The following is a 17,235-nucleotide window of genomic DNA, read 5'->3' as shown; positions in this document are numbered from 1 at the left end:
GTGATTTTCTGGATTTTTTTTTCTCATTTTGTCTGTCATAGTTGAAGTGTACCTATGATGAAAATTACAGGCCTCTCTCATCTTTTTAAGTGGGAGAACTTGCACAATTGGTGGCTGACTAAATACTTTTTTGCCCCACTGTATATGTGAAGATATACAGTATAGAAAAGCTATATTTTTTATTGTATTGTTACAATCCATAACCGGGCTAGAATTGTGTTTATGAGAATTGTGTCTATGAGAACTTTGTAATTTTTATCAACGACGAGAGCTACTCGTTTCGCTTTGAATCTATTTTCTTTGAAAATTGGAAACAGAACTTTACGCCGTTCTGCAATTTCCTTCGGAAACTGATCATTCATGCCAATTTTGGTCGTTTACATTGTTGCTCCTGGCTTTGTCAAGTAAGAATCTGAAAGTTTTGAATGTTTCTTTTTTTTTGACAGACGAGATTCCTCAAATTGAGAATAACTGAAATATTACAGTATAGGCTGCTTATGCAAAATTACTACATTTCACTATATCAATGGACTGTAACGTTGGACTTATTCTTGACATTGATTTTGCTCTTGTGAACTTTGTTAGAATAAATTCTTATCATGCTAGACTATTTTTCTGGCACAGTGGTTAATAATTGTACCAATAGGGCAGCGGTTCCTTCTCTATGTATGTTCTTATCTGGTCAAAATAAGCGCATGCCTTGTATAACAAGGTCAAAGTTCAAGGGCAGTGTGTTTGTGCGCTGGTATGCATGCATGTAGGGTGTGTGTGCACGTGTGCATCAGTATGTTCATTTTTGCAAGTGTGTGTATGTATGAATCTGACCCTGCCTCCCCCCACTTTTGCTCTAGATTATAATATTTACTGATTGTATGATGTGTCCCCCCAGGTCTACATGCTGCCCCACTGAGGGATCATGTAGTGTCATCCCCTAGAGGTAGGCTTCAGGATCGCACGGTCCTGGTTCTGCCCCGGAGCGTCCCAGTGGAGGAGCGCAGACAGGGAACAGAGCCCTCCAGACGCTTCATCATGGAGCTGAACACCGGCCTCGTCAAGGAACACGTCAGTGAGATGGACAGGAGAGTGGCACCAAGTACAGGGCTTTGAAATGTTACATTATCCATAAATTGTATATATTTTTTACATTTTGGGTTTTATATATTGTCTTTCTCCCCTGGACACAGTAAGCACAGGTTTTCTAGCAGTCCTACAGACATTAGCTTTGGAAGCTAAGGCTTGCTGAAAACAGTGTAACTGATATGGGTGAAAACAGTGTAACAGCTATGGCTGAAAACAGTGTAACAGATATGGGTGAAAACAGTGTAACAGCTATGGGTGAAAACAGTGTTAAAGATATGGGTGAAAACAGTGTTAAAGATATGGGTGAAAACAGTGTAACTGATATTGCTGAAAACAGTGTAACAGATATTGTGTCTGTATATTTCTCTCTCTCTCTAGTGTCCGTTCCTCCCTCTGTGGATGAGTTCAGACAGGGAACCGAGAAATCCCAGAAGACTCTGGTGGACATCAGGAGCGGACGCATCATCAAACCTGTCGGAGAGATGGAGAGAAGCATGATAATGACTCCTCAGGGTGAGAGAGTGTGTGTTTATGTGTGTATTTGTAATAGAGAGAGAATATACTAAAATGTTCTTGAGCACTTAACCCATGTATTTTCAATCCAGAGCCTATGGAGGTCCCAGTCCAGAGGAGAGTGGGAGGATGGGTGAGTGCTGATGTTCTGCCCGGGAGTCTCCCAGTGGAGGAATGCAGACAGGGAACAGAGCCCTCCAGACGCTTCCTCATGGACCTGAACACCGGCCTCGTCAAGGAACACGTCAGTGAGATGGACAGGAGAGTGGCACCAGGTACATGGCTTTGAAATGTTACATTATCCAGAAATTTGATTTATTTTTTACATTTTGGGTTTTATATATTGTCTTTCTCCCCTGCTCATCTCCTCTCCAGTGTACACTCCTTCCTCTGTGGATGAGTTCAGACAGGGAACCGAGAACTCCCAGAAAACTCTGGTGGAGATCAGGAGCGGACGCATCATCAGGCCTGTTGGAGAGATGGAGAGAAGCAATAAACAGACACCTCAGGGTGAGAGAGTGTTTGTGTGTACAGTATGTGTGTGTGTGTGTACAGTTTGTGTGTGTTTGTGTACTGATGGAGTATGCTTGCTGTCCTTCTCCCTGTAGATGGCAGGCTGGTGAGTGCTAAGGCTGAGACTCATTCAGAGAAAGAGTGTGTTGGTGAGGTCATCGATGGCCACTGCTATCAGTTCAACTGCACACTAATGACCTTCAGTGAGGCAGAGGTGAAATATACACCCAGTCAGTCATATTCGCTTTTCTCTTAAACAAACAGCTGTCCTAATATTTGTGTGTGTGTGTGTGCGCGTCCAGTCCTCCTGCAGCATTCTCTCCCCTCACGGACACCTGGCCTCCGTAACCAACGGCGACCTGCACTCCCGCCTGGTCTCCCTGGTGACCAGGGCCACCAAGAGTCCCGTCCTCACCTGGCTGGGTGGAGTCGTGAAGGTCAGTATTCCATGACCCTCTCAATCTTGTTCAATCAGAATGTCTAATAGTAACCAAGCCATTTTCCAAGAGTTTTAATGGTGTGTATGTGTGTGTGTGTTGTGACCCCTGCAGGATAAGCAGTRAGAGTGGACCGACGGGTCAGCCTGGGGCTACAGTGACTGGATGCCCGGTCACCCAGACACKCAGACAGACAAGCAGGCTTGTCTGGAGATGTTCAGAATTGGTGAGACTCATACKTTTAAAAATATTTGATATCTATATTGACAACCTTTTAAGTATTAACAATATAATATTTTCTAAGTCACAGTGCTATCAATAACAGGTTATATTGTGAAATGCTACCTTGGAGACTGTTGATAAATAAGGCTATAAATCATAAAAAGTCTGGGAAGGACCCAGATGAACTTGGTTTTGGTTATGAGAGCATGTTGTATTATAAGATTTCTGTTCTTTCATGACCATAACATTCTGATACTGTTTTAATCAACAGGTCTATTAGACACAATCAAAGTTAGATCCTTAAAATTGGATTATATGGTATATGAGTGGTTCATATAACAACATTGTCATTTGTTCCCTCTCCCAGGTGAGAGCTTGTGGACAGCAGTGGACTGTGAACTGAAGAGAGCTTCCATCTGCTCCTTCCCCATGGCAGCATAAGAGGCCTGCACTAACAGTAGAATTAGAATAAGTAGAATGGACATTACAATGCACTATGAAAGGGACTGGTCACTCGATGGCAAGTTGCAACATGACTTGAAGGCATACAAAACCTGATGGAGACTAACACAATAGGAAAAGTTAAATTACCCCCCCCCCCCCATGCTTTAAAAAAATATACCATTCTACACATTCTGTTTCCATGCAGTAATCCTGTGAACCATAAAACATCTGCATCCTGTTTGTATTAAGTTGTATGTCCTCCTTCTTAAAATAAAAAAGGAGCATTTTTACGCATGGTGTGAAAAACAGCTGGAGATGTGTTCTGCCTGAAGCTGTTTCAATGATGCTTCAGCAACAGGTCCAAAGACTTCCCCTATTCCAACTGTCTGAATACTGTTTGAATAGTATATACTGTATAATGAAATCAAAAAAAATTAACTGGAACCAATTGATCTAAAGCCGTAAATGTCCACGTTTATGAATCAGACACTCCTGTATGGCAGGTAGTCATAATATAAAATAGATAGACTACTATCTACTGCTGCCTATATCAACAAAAAACTTCGGGAAAACAATTAGCTTGAGGAAAACTACAAAAGTGAGACCAATGAATAAACGAGGCTTCACTACACCGACAGTTATAACAGACAGAGGCAAAGAAGTACGCACCCAAACATGAACAACTTTTTCAGTCTGTCGATGGGAGGTGGGTTGCAACCAACGTCCGGTGTCGGTCTGTGCTGCTACACATGCGCTGAACGGAGCCGCGGAAAACACATTGGTGGCTGTAGACATTGAAGGATGTGACTAAAGACATGGCGGCCAACATCGAGCAAATTTTTCGCGATTTCGTAGTAAATAAGATAAAAGAAATTGAAGATGAGAGTCAAGATATCATGTAAATATGTTTTTATACAGCCTACATTACTGGCATGAATGGTTTGTTCGGGCAATTTGAGAAATGTATGATTTTCTGTGCTGGCCTAACGTTACAAGGTTAGCTAGCTTGCGTGTRCGGCAGTACAAAGTGTGCAAGGCAGGCAGTTGCTGTGGCTACAACGTATTTAGCTAGCTAACTACTAACACGGTAGTCTCATGGGTTGGTTCTTGCAAAGATTATTATACTGTGGTTATTGGGTTCAAGCAAACCAAGTAACTAACGTGGCACCAGGTACAGGGCCGGTACAGGGCTTGTTCGCACTACGCACCTTCCTAGCTAGCTAATCATGCTAAATTTGGATTGCTAACAAGCCAACGTTAGCAGTTTACCAGGACGCGATCTCTTTGCTAGAACTCCCCCAAAACGTTGGTTTGACAGAGTCACAGTGTGCAAAGGCAATACACATAATTTACACACACACATTCTGGATTATCCGGATGTTTAATGTAGTTAGCTATGTCAAAAGCAATGCCGGGGACTTAGTTATGCATTTGAGTTTTCACGTTACACAGTCACGTTATAATTTGAGGTTAACGCTAAATAACTAACAGTAGCTAGCTAAGTTACCTCGCAGGGTGGGTATAATTTGTGGAATGTTCCAACAGGAATCTGTTACAAAAACGGCGTAAAGTACAAGGTTGCCAACAAACAACGAATACAAAGTAGAATTATAAATTCACCTAGCTAACTAGCTGCCGAATAGGCATCAATCCACCACGTAGCGTATTCTTAACGTTTGTCCATAGGCTAACAGAGTGAAGACAGACATTTTTCGGATTAAACGTGTTGAGTGACAAACCTAATGAAATAGCCCACTCCCTACCCGGTATCTTATTCTGCCGCTACACAACTTTGTATGCGTTGTTGGCAACCTTGTTATTTACGAAGTTTCTAGAACAGATTCCTGTTGGAACGTTCCACAAATTATACCCACCCCTACCTCGCATGTCAAATCACATTTAAGTTTTATTTTTCGCATGCAACGAATACAACAGATGTAGACCTTACAGTGAAATGCTTACTTACAAGCCCTGTCAGTTATTATGTAGACCACGTTAATCATTCAAGCTCATGCATACTTATAGATATTGTCCATTCGTTGTGTCCAGTGTCATGTTGTTAAAAACCAAGACCACTACTGATAAGAAAGTGAGTGAACCTACTGTAAGTGCAAGTACAGGTGTCATCTCATACCTGCATTCTCTCTAAGTCTGACAGATGAAGGCCATCCCAATGGTAAAACTGCAGATGGGATCAACAACACACAAGGTCAGTAACACAAGGGCTGTATCTCAATAGTCCAAAGTGATATTCTCTCACCTCCTTTCCTTTATTTGCACTGATACTACAGTTTTGATCAGGTGAAAGCATCTATTTCAAATGAAATTGTAATGTACTGCATTATTTATGCAGATAAAGATGGTGTAGCCAATAAGGAAGAGGGTGCTGTCCCACAAAAGAAACACAAGAAGCACAAGAAACACAAGAAACACAAAAGCAAAAAGAAGAAACGTAAGGAAGAGAAAGAGAGCGGTTCAGAATCAGCAGCAGACTCTGATGGAGACAAGGCAAAGACTGGTAAGTAGTCTCAATATACTACTATGCATAACAGCAGTGGTGGACCTTTTCAGTTTGATGTTAATAATCAGCAGACTACTTAAAGGTCCATTATGTAGCTTTGTGCACGACGCAATTCATATTGACAGATATAGAATTCACATTTCATTCTCATTGAACGCAAGTTTGATGGTAGATCTGTTTACGTCATTTTACAAAGTTTTTGGTTATTGAAAATATATTTCACAGCAGTTTAGCTAGATGGTACAGTGATTCTCTACACAATTTTGCTTTTTGTCACAAACAGAATTTTTAGCAACCAGGTAATGTCAATTTCTACATATTGCACCATTGAATCAAATGTCATGATGATTCATTTAAAAAATATTGTCATTCATTCCACAGGGGAAGAGGATGATGGGAGATCCAAGCGGCATAAACGACATTCTGGGAAGAAGAAGAAAAAAAAGCAGAAGAAAGATGGTGACAAGTCCAACAGCTCATCTGGGTCGGAGTCCGAGTCGAAGCCTCAGCCTGGGAACAAGGAGAGCAAACCTCAGGATCTGCCTGATATCATCCCTAAACTAGAGGAGAAGTGTCCGGAAAAGTCCTCCAGACGCTCGCGGTCTCGTTCAGGCAAGCGCAGGTCCAGATCCAGGGACAGGAGAGGGAGATCCAGATCGAGGTCCGGTAGAAGACGTGGCGGACACACYCGTTCKAGATCACGGCACSGGAGGTCCYGGTCACATTCTKGAAGGTCTGGGTCTGCCAGGAGAGYCAGGAGAACCCGGTCAAGGTCCCTCGTGATCTTGAAGAAAGACAGACGGTCTAGATCGAGATCCAGAAGGCGATCGAAATCTAAGACGAGATCTCAGTCGAGACACCAAGAGATGAGTTCAGGATCTCCCTCTCCGTCCAGAAACGACAAATCAAAATCCAGGTCTGCCTCAAGAGACAGCCAATCAGCCGAGAAGGATCCCTCTGTGGCCCTGGCTAAAGATGAGTCCGCTGTGAAAGACGAAAATGTAATGGTTCCAATCGATCCGGCAGCCCTAGCTTCCGAAAGCAGCATTGAGGGTGTCGTTAATATGGCCGCCGCCACTGGAGGAGGGTGGAAGCCGATACCCTTCTTAGGGGACAGCAGTAAGGGAGAGCCAGCCGTTTCCTCCCAGCCCTTAGAATGTCTGACGTCTCCACAGAAGTGTCCTATTCCTCCTGAGCTGCCTTCAGGTGAGCAGCATGAGGCCTCCACTGACCACCAGTCAACGTCAGCATCTGATCCCAACCTCAGCGGCCAGCCAACTGGTGAGCCAGGGGAATCGGATGGACCTGTTACTTCAGAAACCTTGGATGGCTCTGTAGATTCCTTACCCCCCAAAACAGATGCTGGTGGAGGGGACAAGGTGACACCTCAGGYTGAAGAGCTGCCTGCCTCACCTCAACCTAAACCACAGCCAACATCTGGAGAGGCAGAGACGACAGAGAAGGAAGGAGAATCTTCAAAGTCCAGGTCTCCTTCAAKGAYGAAAAAGTCAAGGTCAAAGTCTCCTGGTCAGAAGAAACGCTCTGATGCAAAGTCCTCCAAGAAGAGGAGGTCCAGAACCAAGTCTCCAGGGAGGAAAAGGAAATCAAGGTCCTCGTCGCCAAGCCGCAAGAGGAAGTCCAGGACGCCGTCTCGGAGGAAGAGGTCTCGCTCAAAGTCCGGGACGAGAAAGAAGAAATCACGGTCCAAATCCAGAACGCGGAACAAGCGCTCAAAGTCTAGGTCGCCGAAAAGGAAATGGTCCAAGTCACGATCTCCTGCTCGGAGGTCAAAGAGATCGAGGTCACGCTCCGGTTCGCGGCGGAGGGGTAGGGGTGCATTCGGCAGCCACCAGCTGAGCCAGAGGGACCGCTGGAAGCGTGAGCCAAGCCACTCRCCAGTCCTCATRCTRCGCAAGAAGAGGTCTCCYGCACGCACCAACCGCGACACCAGCAAAAGCCCGCCACGACTCACAGAGCTGGGTAAGCATGTCACAAWWTTWTMMMGAATGATCAATGTATTTGAATTGAATAACTTTATTTTCCCCAATGGTAACTTGACAAAAACACRGGTGTACAGTAAGTCTCAATGCAAGTTTGTGATGTGTTCRTCATCCCTCCTCACAGATAAAGACCAGTTACTGGAGATTGCTAAGGCTAATGCAGCCGCCATGTGTGCCAAGGCRGGGATACCCATCCCAGAGAGCCTGCGYCCCAAAGCAGTCCTRCAGCTGCCTTTACCCAACCCCATGTCCTTCTCCATGCCCATGAATATGAACATGCCCATGAACATGTCTATGAACATGCCTATGAGCATGACCATGAATGCAGCTATGGCTAGCATGACAGCTGCCACAATGACTGCTGCCCTGGCCAGTATGGGATCTATGGCCTCCATGCACCAGATGGCCCCGCTCCCCAGCATCACCAACAAGCCCCCGCCAGGTCCCCCCCAGCCCAACATGGCCACCATCGAGGATGTGAAGAGGAAGGTGGCCAAGCAGGCAAACAGCATCAGCATCAAGGAGTTCACTGACGTAAGTGCTCTTCAATGTCATGATGATGACAATCATGTAATAATATGCTTTGGYGAAGATTTACTAAGCATTTGTCCTGGTGCAAAATGTAGTCCTGCACCTTTTTCATAACAAAACACAAATCTTAGACATTCAATTGTATGTGGTAATGGAAACACTGACCCTCTAGCTGTGTCCTGTGTGTTTCTGTAGAAGTGTAAGAAGATTGTGGAGAAGGGAGGGGAGCTGGCCCTCGCTGAACCCCGTGTATCTGACGACGAGGACGACGCCAAACCGTTTGGACGAGCCGCCCTGAGGGAGGTCAAGGGCATCTCCTTCAGCCTCAATGTAAGAACATGGAACACACACACACACACACACACACACACACACACACACACACACACACACAGCATCAACATGTCTTTCATGAATATACAGTACATTCTGAGCTTAAACATTTCCTTATTAATAAAAAATGTATCGAGGCAGTTTGAAGCGATATTTCATTTTCAGAACATGGTTACTGTTTGAACGTAGTTAAAGACTAGTTACTGTTTAGATACTATGTGGGACTGAAGAGATGTGCCTAACTGGGTGAATGGTTGAAGTGAACTGCAGTATGCTGTCTGTTTTGCCCTGGGCTGATGTTAAGAGCTGTTTCCATTGCTGCCACATAACATTTTACAACATAACATACTGTTTTTCCTATTGAGCCAACATAGGCGATGGGCAAAGCAGACAGCAAGRCTCCTTGGGCCCAGAACCAAACCAGGTAGATTTATACTCTTTTGCACTTTCCCACAAACTTCTATCCCAAGGAGACCTCAGTCATGTGAGTGAAGTTTGCTGGTTGAAGTGCACTGGAGATAAATCCCCCTGATTGAGACTGGGCCCAATAACTGCTATGATAACCAGCCATTCCTCTTCAACCATTCCCCTTGTTGAAACACACCTCTTTGTCTTTTTATATTTTTTCCCTCCCATTTTTTAAACAGTAACCCCCCCACCCCCCCCCCACCCCTCCTACTCCTGTGCTGCCCCTCCTCCCTCCTCCTCTCTCAGAACGCGTCCGTGCGTCCATCGCCGGCGTTGGCGGTTCGGAGCGAGGCGGCGTTCGCCAAGGAGTTCCCCGTGTCGTCGGGCTCCCAGCACAGGAAGAAGGAGGGCGACGGGGGAGGGGCTTACGGAGAGTGGGTGACCGTCGACAAGAAGGCGGAAAAGGCCAAGGRGGCGGCGACCAAGGCATTGGCAACGGCTGCCAAGGAAACATCGCCTGGGGATGCGCCTTTGTCTGCGGTGTCCGTGGCAACGGAGGAGCCGGCGGTCGTCAAGGAGAGTGATAGTGTGTTCCCGGAGCCGCCGCTACAGGTGGGATACGGAGGGGAGGGGGAGGAGGAGGGGGTAAGGTGACACTAAGAGAGACGAAGGTGTTTTAGGGGAGTCGTCGTGAAAGAGGGAGGAGGGAGAGAAAGTGAGTTGAGATATTATGCATTTCAATATCATACGCGTTAAAAAGATATGATTTATTTTGGGGTTTTAGTTTTAACCCAGTGTTTTACCACGTTTAGTGGTTTGGATCAGTGGTTTCTGAAATGGTAGGTCACTGCTGATTTCTATTGGGATGTAGTTTGAGACCAGGTTCTATGGTTACACACAGTAGCTAGAAACATTGGTGTGGTTGATTTGAAAATAGAAAAGTCCAAAAGCCTTAGGTGGGTTGTCATGCCCAGCAGGATGAAAAAGATTTGAGAACCACTGGTTTAGATGGTATGGTGAGTTTAGTTAGAATGCAATACCTGTGCTCCTCATCTGACCCTATAGCTGCATTGACTGGGTTTAGCTGGAATAGCTGTTTCTGAGGGCGGCATGTAAAACACTGACCCTCCTCCACCACCAGTTCCAAATTGAATGTACAATCAAGGGCATTATTTAACCTCTCAAATCTCAGAGCAATACCATTTAATAATCTGACTCCCAGGCGATGACAAGTGGTTTAGAATTGAGTTACCGATTAGTCATCAATCGTCAGATGGGCAGACCAATGAGAAGTCGGGTGACGTCATCCGTGAGCTTGCTGTTAATTTGTGCTAATTTTGTATTTGATGCAACTGTTATTAAACAAAGCTGGCTGAAATTCCACAGGTTGCGTTTTATTTTTTGGGGGGGGTGTACAACTGTACTAATACTGACAACTCTTAAAAATACAAATACTGACGACTACGTAGATGTAAGTAGTTTCATATAACAACTGATCTAYGTCTCATGGAATAAGTCTAGATTTCTTTCTTGTATGGTGAATGGATTTTCCTTATTCGTTTTATCGGCTGTTCACTGGTGTGTGTGTGTGTGTGTAGTATTGTGTTTTTGAATGAATGTGTGTGAATGATGTGTGTGTGGCGCTGACTCCTGTGTCTCCCCCTCTAGCCTGTAGACATCACCCAGGCAGTCGGTGAGAGGATGAAGGCCCAGAAGCGTCTGGCCGAGAACCCGTACGACGTCAGCGCCATCTGCATGCTCAGCCGTGCTCAGGAACAGGTAAACAGGCGTTCGTAGAAGCATAATGTACGCTCTTTCCACCTCCTTTCTCACACACTAAACCTTCCTCTCTGTTAGGTGGATGCATGGGCCCAGTCCAACACCATCCCTGGACTGTTTACAGGTTCTACTGGAGCAACGGTGCTCAGCTCAGAGGAGCTGTCCAACAGCGGACCACAGGCCTGGATCAAGAAGGTACCGTCCACTGTCTTACCTGCTCCTCACCCCAAACATACCACCCCACTACCCTACAGGTGTCTGCATCGCCCATGCCCACTGGTGTACCCACTTCACAAGCCTTCCTCAGCCTGCTCCCTAATCACCACCCAGCCCTAGTCAAATAACTGAATGGCTGTACGCATAGAGCCAGAGACATATACTGTATTTAGTTTGATACATGTTCTGTTGATGTAGAACAGACTGGGTTAGAATGGAGTAGTTCCACTGTTACTCAGTGGAATCCAGGTCAGATGTAAGGGCCCCGAAACGTGGGGTCCACTGCTACCATGGCAACCCTTGTCAGCGCTAACGCACATAGTTTACTGATGTGTGTGTGTGTGAGAGCATCTGTTGTCTGTATTGTGTGTTTCTGTCTGCGTCAGAAAAGATGCTCTGACGGTAAAGGAAGCCTCTTGTTTATGTTGACTCAGCCTGATATTTGCACTGCAGTCTGTAACTGGTAACATGATGAACCCAGACTTTAATCTGACATACAGAGATGAACAAAAATCTCCCTGCACTTCCATCACCCCCCACCCCTCCCCGCAACACACACACATTCTGACTAATTACATTTCCTGTGAAGTGCGTACACCATGTTAAGGGTAGCGATGCAGATTCCTTACATGTGACATTCTTACCAAAGCAGGTGCAAATGCAGTACTGACACCCGGCTACTAGTGGTGCTCTGGTCTGACACCCGGCTACTAGTGGTGCTCTGGTCTGACACCCGGCTACTAGTGGTGCTCTGGTCTGACACCCGGCTACTAGTGGTGCTCTGGTCTGACACCCGGCTACTAGTGGTGCTCTGGTCTGACACCCGGCTACTAGTGGTGCTCTGGTCTGTCCACTAGAGTCCCCCTCGGAGTCGGAATAGGGGCTTGGAGAATGAGGGAGGGAGGGGAGGAAGAGGAGAGCTGGAAGTAAGTCTGCAGACCCCAGAACCCCCCCCTTGTCCTCTAGCACCCCAGGGCAAGGCAGAGATTATGGGTCCGTCTCGGTAGTCTAAAGATGCTTCCTCGTCTCTTCCCTTGGCTCTGCCTTGTCCTCTAGCACCCCAGGGCAAGGCAGAGATTATGGGTCCGTCTCGGTAGTCTAAAGATGCTTCCTCGTCTCTTTCCTTGGATTCACACTGATCTCAGAACAGGGGAAAGGGAAAAGCACTATTCTTTCACTTATCCTGCCTCTGTCTGTGGACCCTGTCTGGACCCTCCTACCCTGTAGTGTTTCTAAAGTGGGCTGTTTGAAGCCAGTGGGTGTAACTGTACCCCAAGCCTCCCTGAGCTCTGTACACACAGAGGCAGGGCGCTACTGTTACTGTTTTAAATGACACATCCTGAGGAATCTCTCTCTCAGGTTAGGTTACACATTGTCACATCATTTAGCTATAGAGAGAGTGATGGATCTGCTGAGTTCATTCTTCATTTAACATGACACATCCTTCACATGCAGATGCCATGGACATATGCTGTGGACATGTTCAGAGACATGATATAGGGATGAGAGTGCATTGATCATACTAATGTTAGTGACATGCATTTTGCTAGCATTTCAGCAGCTGACATTGATTTACAGCACGTTAGCATTTCAGCAGCTGACATTGATTTACAGCACACTAGCATTTCAGCAGCTGACATTGATTTACAGCACACTAGCATTACAGCAGCTAACATTGATTTACAGCACACTAGCATTACCAGCAGATGGACTGTGATGTTTGTGTGGTTGTTGGGTGCCCCTAGCAACCAGTCCTGGTGCATTCTGTTTCCCAGTAGATGAGCAGAGTCTAGTTTTAGACCAGTCAGTGGTCTCCAACCCTAGTCCAGACAGTGCAGGGTTTTGTTCCATCCCAACATAGAGTCGTATAGGTTAGGGCTATAACAAAAACCTGCACACTAGCTCCAGGACCACAATTGGAGACCACTGCCTGAGGGAGATCTCTGTTCTGAGGGACCTAGGCTAGTTACAGGTGTCCATGGACATGCCTATGCTCTTTCCCTTGCCCTGGGGGAGGCTGCGGTCAGAAGTTGCTCCTAGTCACAGATCTAGGATCAGCTTCCCTTCRGCAAATCCTAACTCCAAGCTGACCTAGGTGTCTAGGGGCAACTTCCTCCCAGTCCTTGGGGCAGCCTGAGAAAGGGGGTCGATAAGAGGGGTCTGGATTGGAGAAGAGGGAGAGAGGTGTGGGTTCACAGGGGTGACCTGTGAACTTTCACCTCTCTGTGTATTGGACACTTGTTTCAGGGTCAGTCCTTGTAGCTGTCCTTGTTGCCATGGCCACAGTCAGGCCCCCCTCTCATTTCCTGTCTGATGCTGGGCCGGTGATGAGGGGCTAGGTACGTACACCACACAGCGCCTTACTATACATCTTGTGTAACCGTGTGTGTGAGAGAAAAGGTGTGTGTAAGACAGAAAGAAATGAGGTGTCAAGGCACAGCGCCCTCTTATTTACCTACATGTGGTATAATGTGTGAAGAAATAAGTCTCTCGGCTGTGTCTTGAGTTTCACCACAGAATTMATTTCATTTCATCTGTACTCTTAATGTGTTTTGAAGTTTCTCTGGTAATGTTCTCTCAAACGCACGATTTTCAAAAGCTGCCACCACAGATAGTTATTTCTAGTGTTTCACATAGGGGTAGAGGTTACTACAGACAGAGTAACACACACACACACACACACCGTTAACTGTTATCCAGAGGCATGTGAGTTGTCCTGAAGGTAGTCTCTAACTCAAGTCTGACTGTGACAGTGGTGTGACTGGATGAGAGACAGAGTGAGTGGATTAGGTGGTTGAGATGTTTTCAAGGTGGAAACTAATTGCTTTTGCCTCTGCCTCTTCCTCTCCCCTCCCTCTTCACTCTCTCGCTCTCCCTCTTCTCTTCCTCCTCACTCCATGGTTCTCTTCTGTTATTCTCCTCTCTTTCTCCCTCTCTTCCTCCCTTCTCTCCTGCCACTCTCTCTCTGTAGGACCAGTTCTTGCGAGCAGCCCCAGTGTCGGGAGGAGTGGGGGAGTTTCTCATGAGGAAGATGGGATGGCGGACGGGGGAGGGGCTAGGGCGACACCGCGAGGGCACTGTCGAGCCAATCATCATCGACTTCAAGACCGACCGCAAAGGTGAAATGAAGTGACCCATGCTTTCCACCAAAGCATTATGCACTGCAATATTATTCCAGAAGGCTATTAATGATGCTTAATAATGTGTGTTATTGATGATGCTTAATAATGTGTCATTAATAATGTGACCGTAGGTCTGGTGGCTGAGGGAGAGAAGACTCAGAAGTCGGGCGGTATGGTTGTGATGAAGGATCTACTGGGTGAGTCTCACTCAATTTACCAATATTGCATTTTTTTAATAAAAAAAAAAAAAGTGCTATAGAATCAATCAATTAGAATTGATTTGATGAATGTATTGACCGTCTGCCCCCCAGGTAAGCACCCAGTGTCTGCTCTGATGGAGATGTGTAACAAGAAGAAGTGGATTCCTCCAGAGTTTGTTATGGTGACCCACAGTGGCCCAGACCACCGCAAGAACTTCCTTTTCAAGGTGTGGATACGTGCTATAAGCCTGTGTGTTTGCATGGGTTTGTTTTATTAGTTTATGGATGACTTTGTCAGATGGTTTGTGTTATAACCTCTCCTCCTCTCTCGCTGTACCCCAGGTGGTGGTAAATGGTCAAGACTTCCAGCCTGCGTCAGCCAGTCCCAATAAGAAGCATGCCAAAGCCATGGCTGCTACGGTGGCTCTGCAGGCCATGGGAGAGGTGGCAGGGGACACAGGGCTTTATACAGGGCCTGTGTTCACCACTGCTACCACTGGACCACTGTTCTCCTCCAACGTCTAACACACATAGTGAAACACACTCAGACTGAGATACAGCGCTCGCACACACAGGAGAAAAATGACTTGAGTCGCAGACCCTTCTGGCTGACAATGACATAGAATTTGAAGTCACCCGCCAGGGAACGATGATTTGTATTGGAATGTCCGCTCTATCAAGTCTTATTCTATGTTTTGGGCCTACACACCACAAGCATTKAGAAGAGCCGTATCTGCTGCCTAATGGTCAACACTAGGAGATAGTGTTACTCTGTAAGCAAAAGAAACTTACTGATATTTTAAAACGGTTCCGTAACTCCGTTTTTTTTTTTATCCTACTTTGAATGTTTATCTTATGTGTTGAAGCTCAAATGACATTTTCAAGAAACTGTTCATAGTGTTAATGCATTTGGGAGAATTTGAAAAACCCCACCATTCTCATGACCAAATCGTCAATATCAAATGTTACCCATTTGGAACATAAATTTTCAAAGTGATTCACACTTGATAGTTCTGTCTCATTTTGGACAGATTCCTTTACTACTGTCTAGGTTGAGCTTTCTCAGTCCGCTTTTGTTGGTAGCGTTATTTACAAGGTCTGTATAAAAACAAATGTAAAGTGTTAGCTGAAAGCGAAGAGATGCGGATAACCGTAGGAGTTATGGTCTGGAATACCAAAATAAAAATGTGTTTTTATCTGATTAATTAGATGATACAATCCTTTGACTGTGTGCATAAAGTACATTTTCTCATTTTGTTTATATAGACGAGAACATGTCTTTTCAATGTTTATTTGCCATGCGCTCACAACACACGTTTATTGTACATCCAATACTGTGTTTTCAAGCGGTGCAGTTCAGTATTTGAAGACTGTCTCCCCGCCCTCGTCATCATTCCCGCACTTGTAGCAATAAACAGATTTCCTGGTGCAGGGAGCGATATTAATAGGAATACTATATATGGACAGCATAGAAGGGTTCATCTGAGGCCTTGAGTCCAATCCCACATTCCAATACACAACCTCCAAAGCATTCAGCGGACATAGCAGTGCAGACATCATCAAACGATCTCAGACTTCTCACTGGCAGCTCAGATGAGTGGTTGATCCAGCATCGCAGAGGACAAATGCATAGAGGCTGTAGCTCTAACGTGGCTAAGATAATGTAGCATTTTCAGACTATTCACATATACAGTGCATTTGTATTTTGTTACGTTACAGCCTTGTTCTAAAATTGATTAATTAGTTTTTCTTCCCCTTACCAATCTTCACACAATACCCCATAATGACAAAGGAAAAAGCTTGGCATACCTGTATTTGGGGAGTTTCTCCCATTCTCTGCAGATCCTCTCAAGCTCTGTCAGGTTGGATGGGGAGCGTTGCTGCACAGAAATGTTCAGGTCTCAACAGAGATGTTCGATCGGGTTCTAGTCCGGGCTCTGGCTGGGCCACTGAAGGACATTCAGAGACTTGTCCCGAAGCCACTCCTGCGTTATCTTGGCTGTGTGCTTAGTGCCGTTGTCTTGGCTGTGTGCTTAGTGCCGTTGTCTTGGCTGTGTGCTTAGTGCCGTTGTCCTGTTGGAAGGTGAACCGTGGCCCTAGTTTGAGCGCTCTGGAGCAGGTTTTCATCAAGGATCTCTCTGTACTTTGCTCTGTTCATCTTTCCCCCGATCTTGACTAGTCTCCCAGTCCCTGCCACTGAAAAACATCCCCACAGCATGATGCTGCCACCACCATGCTTTACCATACGGATGGTTCCAGGTTTCCTCCGGACGTGACACTTGGCATTCAGGCCAAATTGTTCAATCTTGGTTTCATCAGACCAGAGAATCTTGTATCTCATGGTCTGAGAGTACTTTAGGTGTCTTTGGCAAACTCGAAGCGAGCTGTCATGTGCCTTTTACTGAGTGGTTTGGTCTGGCCACTACCATAAAGGCCTGATTGGTGGAATGCTGCAGAGATGGTTGTACTTCCTGATGGTTCTCCCATCTCCACAGAGGAACTCAGGAGCTCTCAGAGTGAGCATCGGGTTCTTGGTCACCTCCCTGACCAAGGCCATCATCCCCCGATTGCTCAGTTTGGCTGGGAGGCCAGCTCTAGGAAGATTCTTAGTGGTTCCAAACGTCTTCCGTTTAAGAATGATGGAGGCCACTGTTCTTGGGGACCTTCAATGTTGCAGACATTTGTTGGTACCCTTCCCCAGAAATGTGCCTCGACACAATCCGGTTTCAGAGCTCTACGCACAATTCCTTTGACCTCATGGCTTGGTTTTTGCTCTGACATGCACTGTCAACTGTGGGACCTTATAGACAGGTGTGTGCCTTTCCAAATCATGTCCAATCAATTTAATTTAGCACAGATGGACTCCAAGTTGTAGAAACATCTTAAGGATGATCAATGGAAACAGGATGCACCCGA

At 45.8% G+C, this 17,235-nt stretch overlaps 1 protein-coding gene and 1 pseudogene across 3 annotated transcripts; both read left to right on the top strand.

Annotated features, from left to right (window-relative positions):
* The first annotated feature begins 362 nt into the window (after positions 1 to 362).
* LOC112067828 (uncharacterized) lies at positions 363 to 3,206 on the top strand (annotated as a pseudogene).
* Positions 3,207 to 3,961: 755 nt separating this feature from the next.
* LOC111956856 (protein Son) lies at positions 3,962 to 15,545 on the top strand. 3 transcript variants are annotated; one of them, XM_023977523.2, is made up of 13 exons: positions 3,962 to 4,107; positions 5,360 to 5,418; positions 5,563 to 5,727; positions 6,112 to 7,710; positions 7,855 to 8,264; positions 8,457 to 8,591; positions 9,309 to 9,614; positions 10,671 to 10,781; positions 10,860 to 10,976; positions 13,969 to 14,116; positions 14,251 to 14,316; positions 14,431 to 14,546; positions 14,662 to 15,545. In XM_023977523.2, the coding sequence occupies exons 1-13, from the start codon at positions 4,025 to 4,027 to the stop codon at positions 14,842 to 14,844; spliced, it is 3,498 nt and encodes a 1,165-aa protein (XP_023833291.1). In that variant the 5' UTR covers positions 3,962 to 4,024; the 3' UTR covers positions 14,845 to 15,545. The 3 variants fall into 3 exon arrangements, 2 of the variants coding, with proteins under 2 accessions (XP_023833291.1, XP_023990541.1); XR_002893457.2 differs by lacking the exons at positions 14,251 to 14,316; positions 14,431 to 14,546; positions 14,662 to 15,545 and adding an exon at positions 13,245 to 13,336 and having other exon boundaries at positions 13,969 to 14,057; XM_024134773.2 differs by lacking the exons at positions 13,969 to 14,116; positions 14,251 to 14,316; positions 14,431 to 14,546; positions 14,662 to 15,545 and adding an exon at positions 13,245 to 13,361.
* The last annotated feature ends 1,690 nt before the right edge of the window (positions 15,546 to 17,235 follow it).

Source organism: Salvelinus sp. IW2-2015, linkage group LG32 (genome assembly GCF_002910315.2).
Source record: "Salvelinus sp. IW2-2015 linkage group LG32, ASM291031v2, whole genome shotgun sequence".
Lineage (NCBI taxonomy): Eukaryota > Metazoa > Chordata > Actinopteri > Salmoniformes > Salmonidae > Salvelinus > Salvelinus sp. IW2-2015.
The sequence above is the reverse complement of the archived record's forward strand: the minus strand, read 5'-3'. Positions and strand labels throughout refer to the sequence as shown.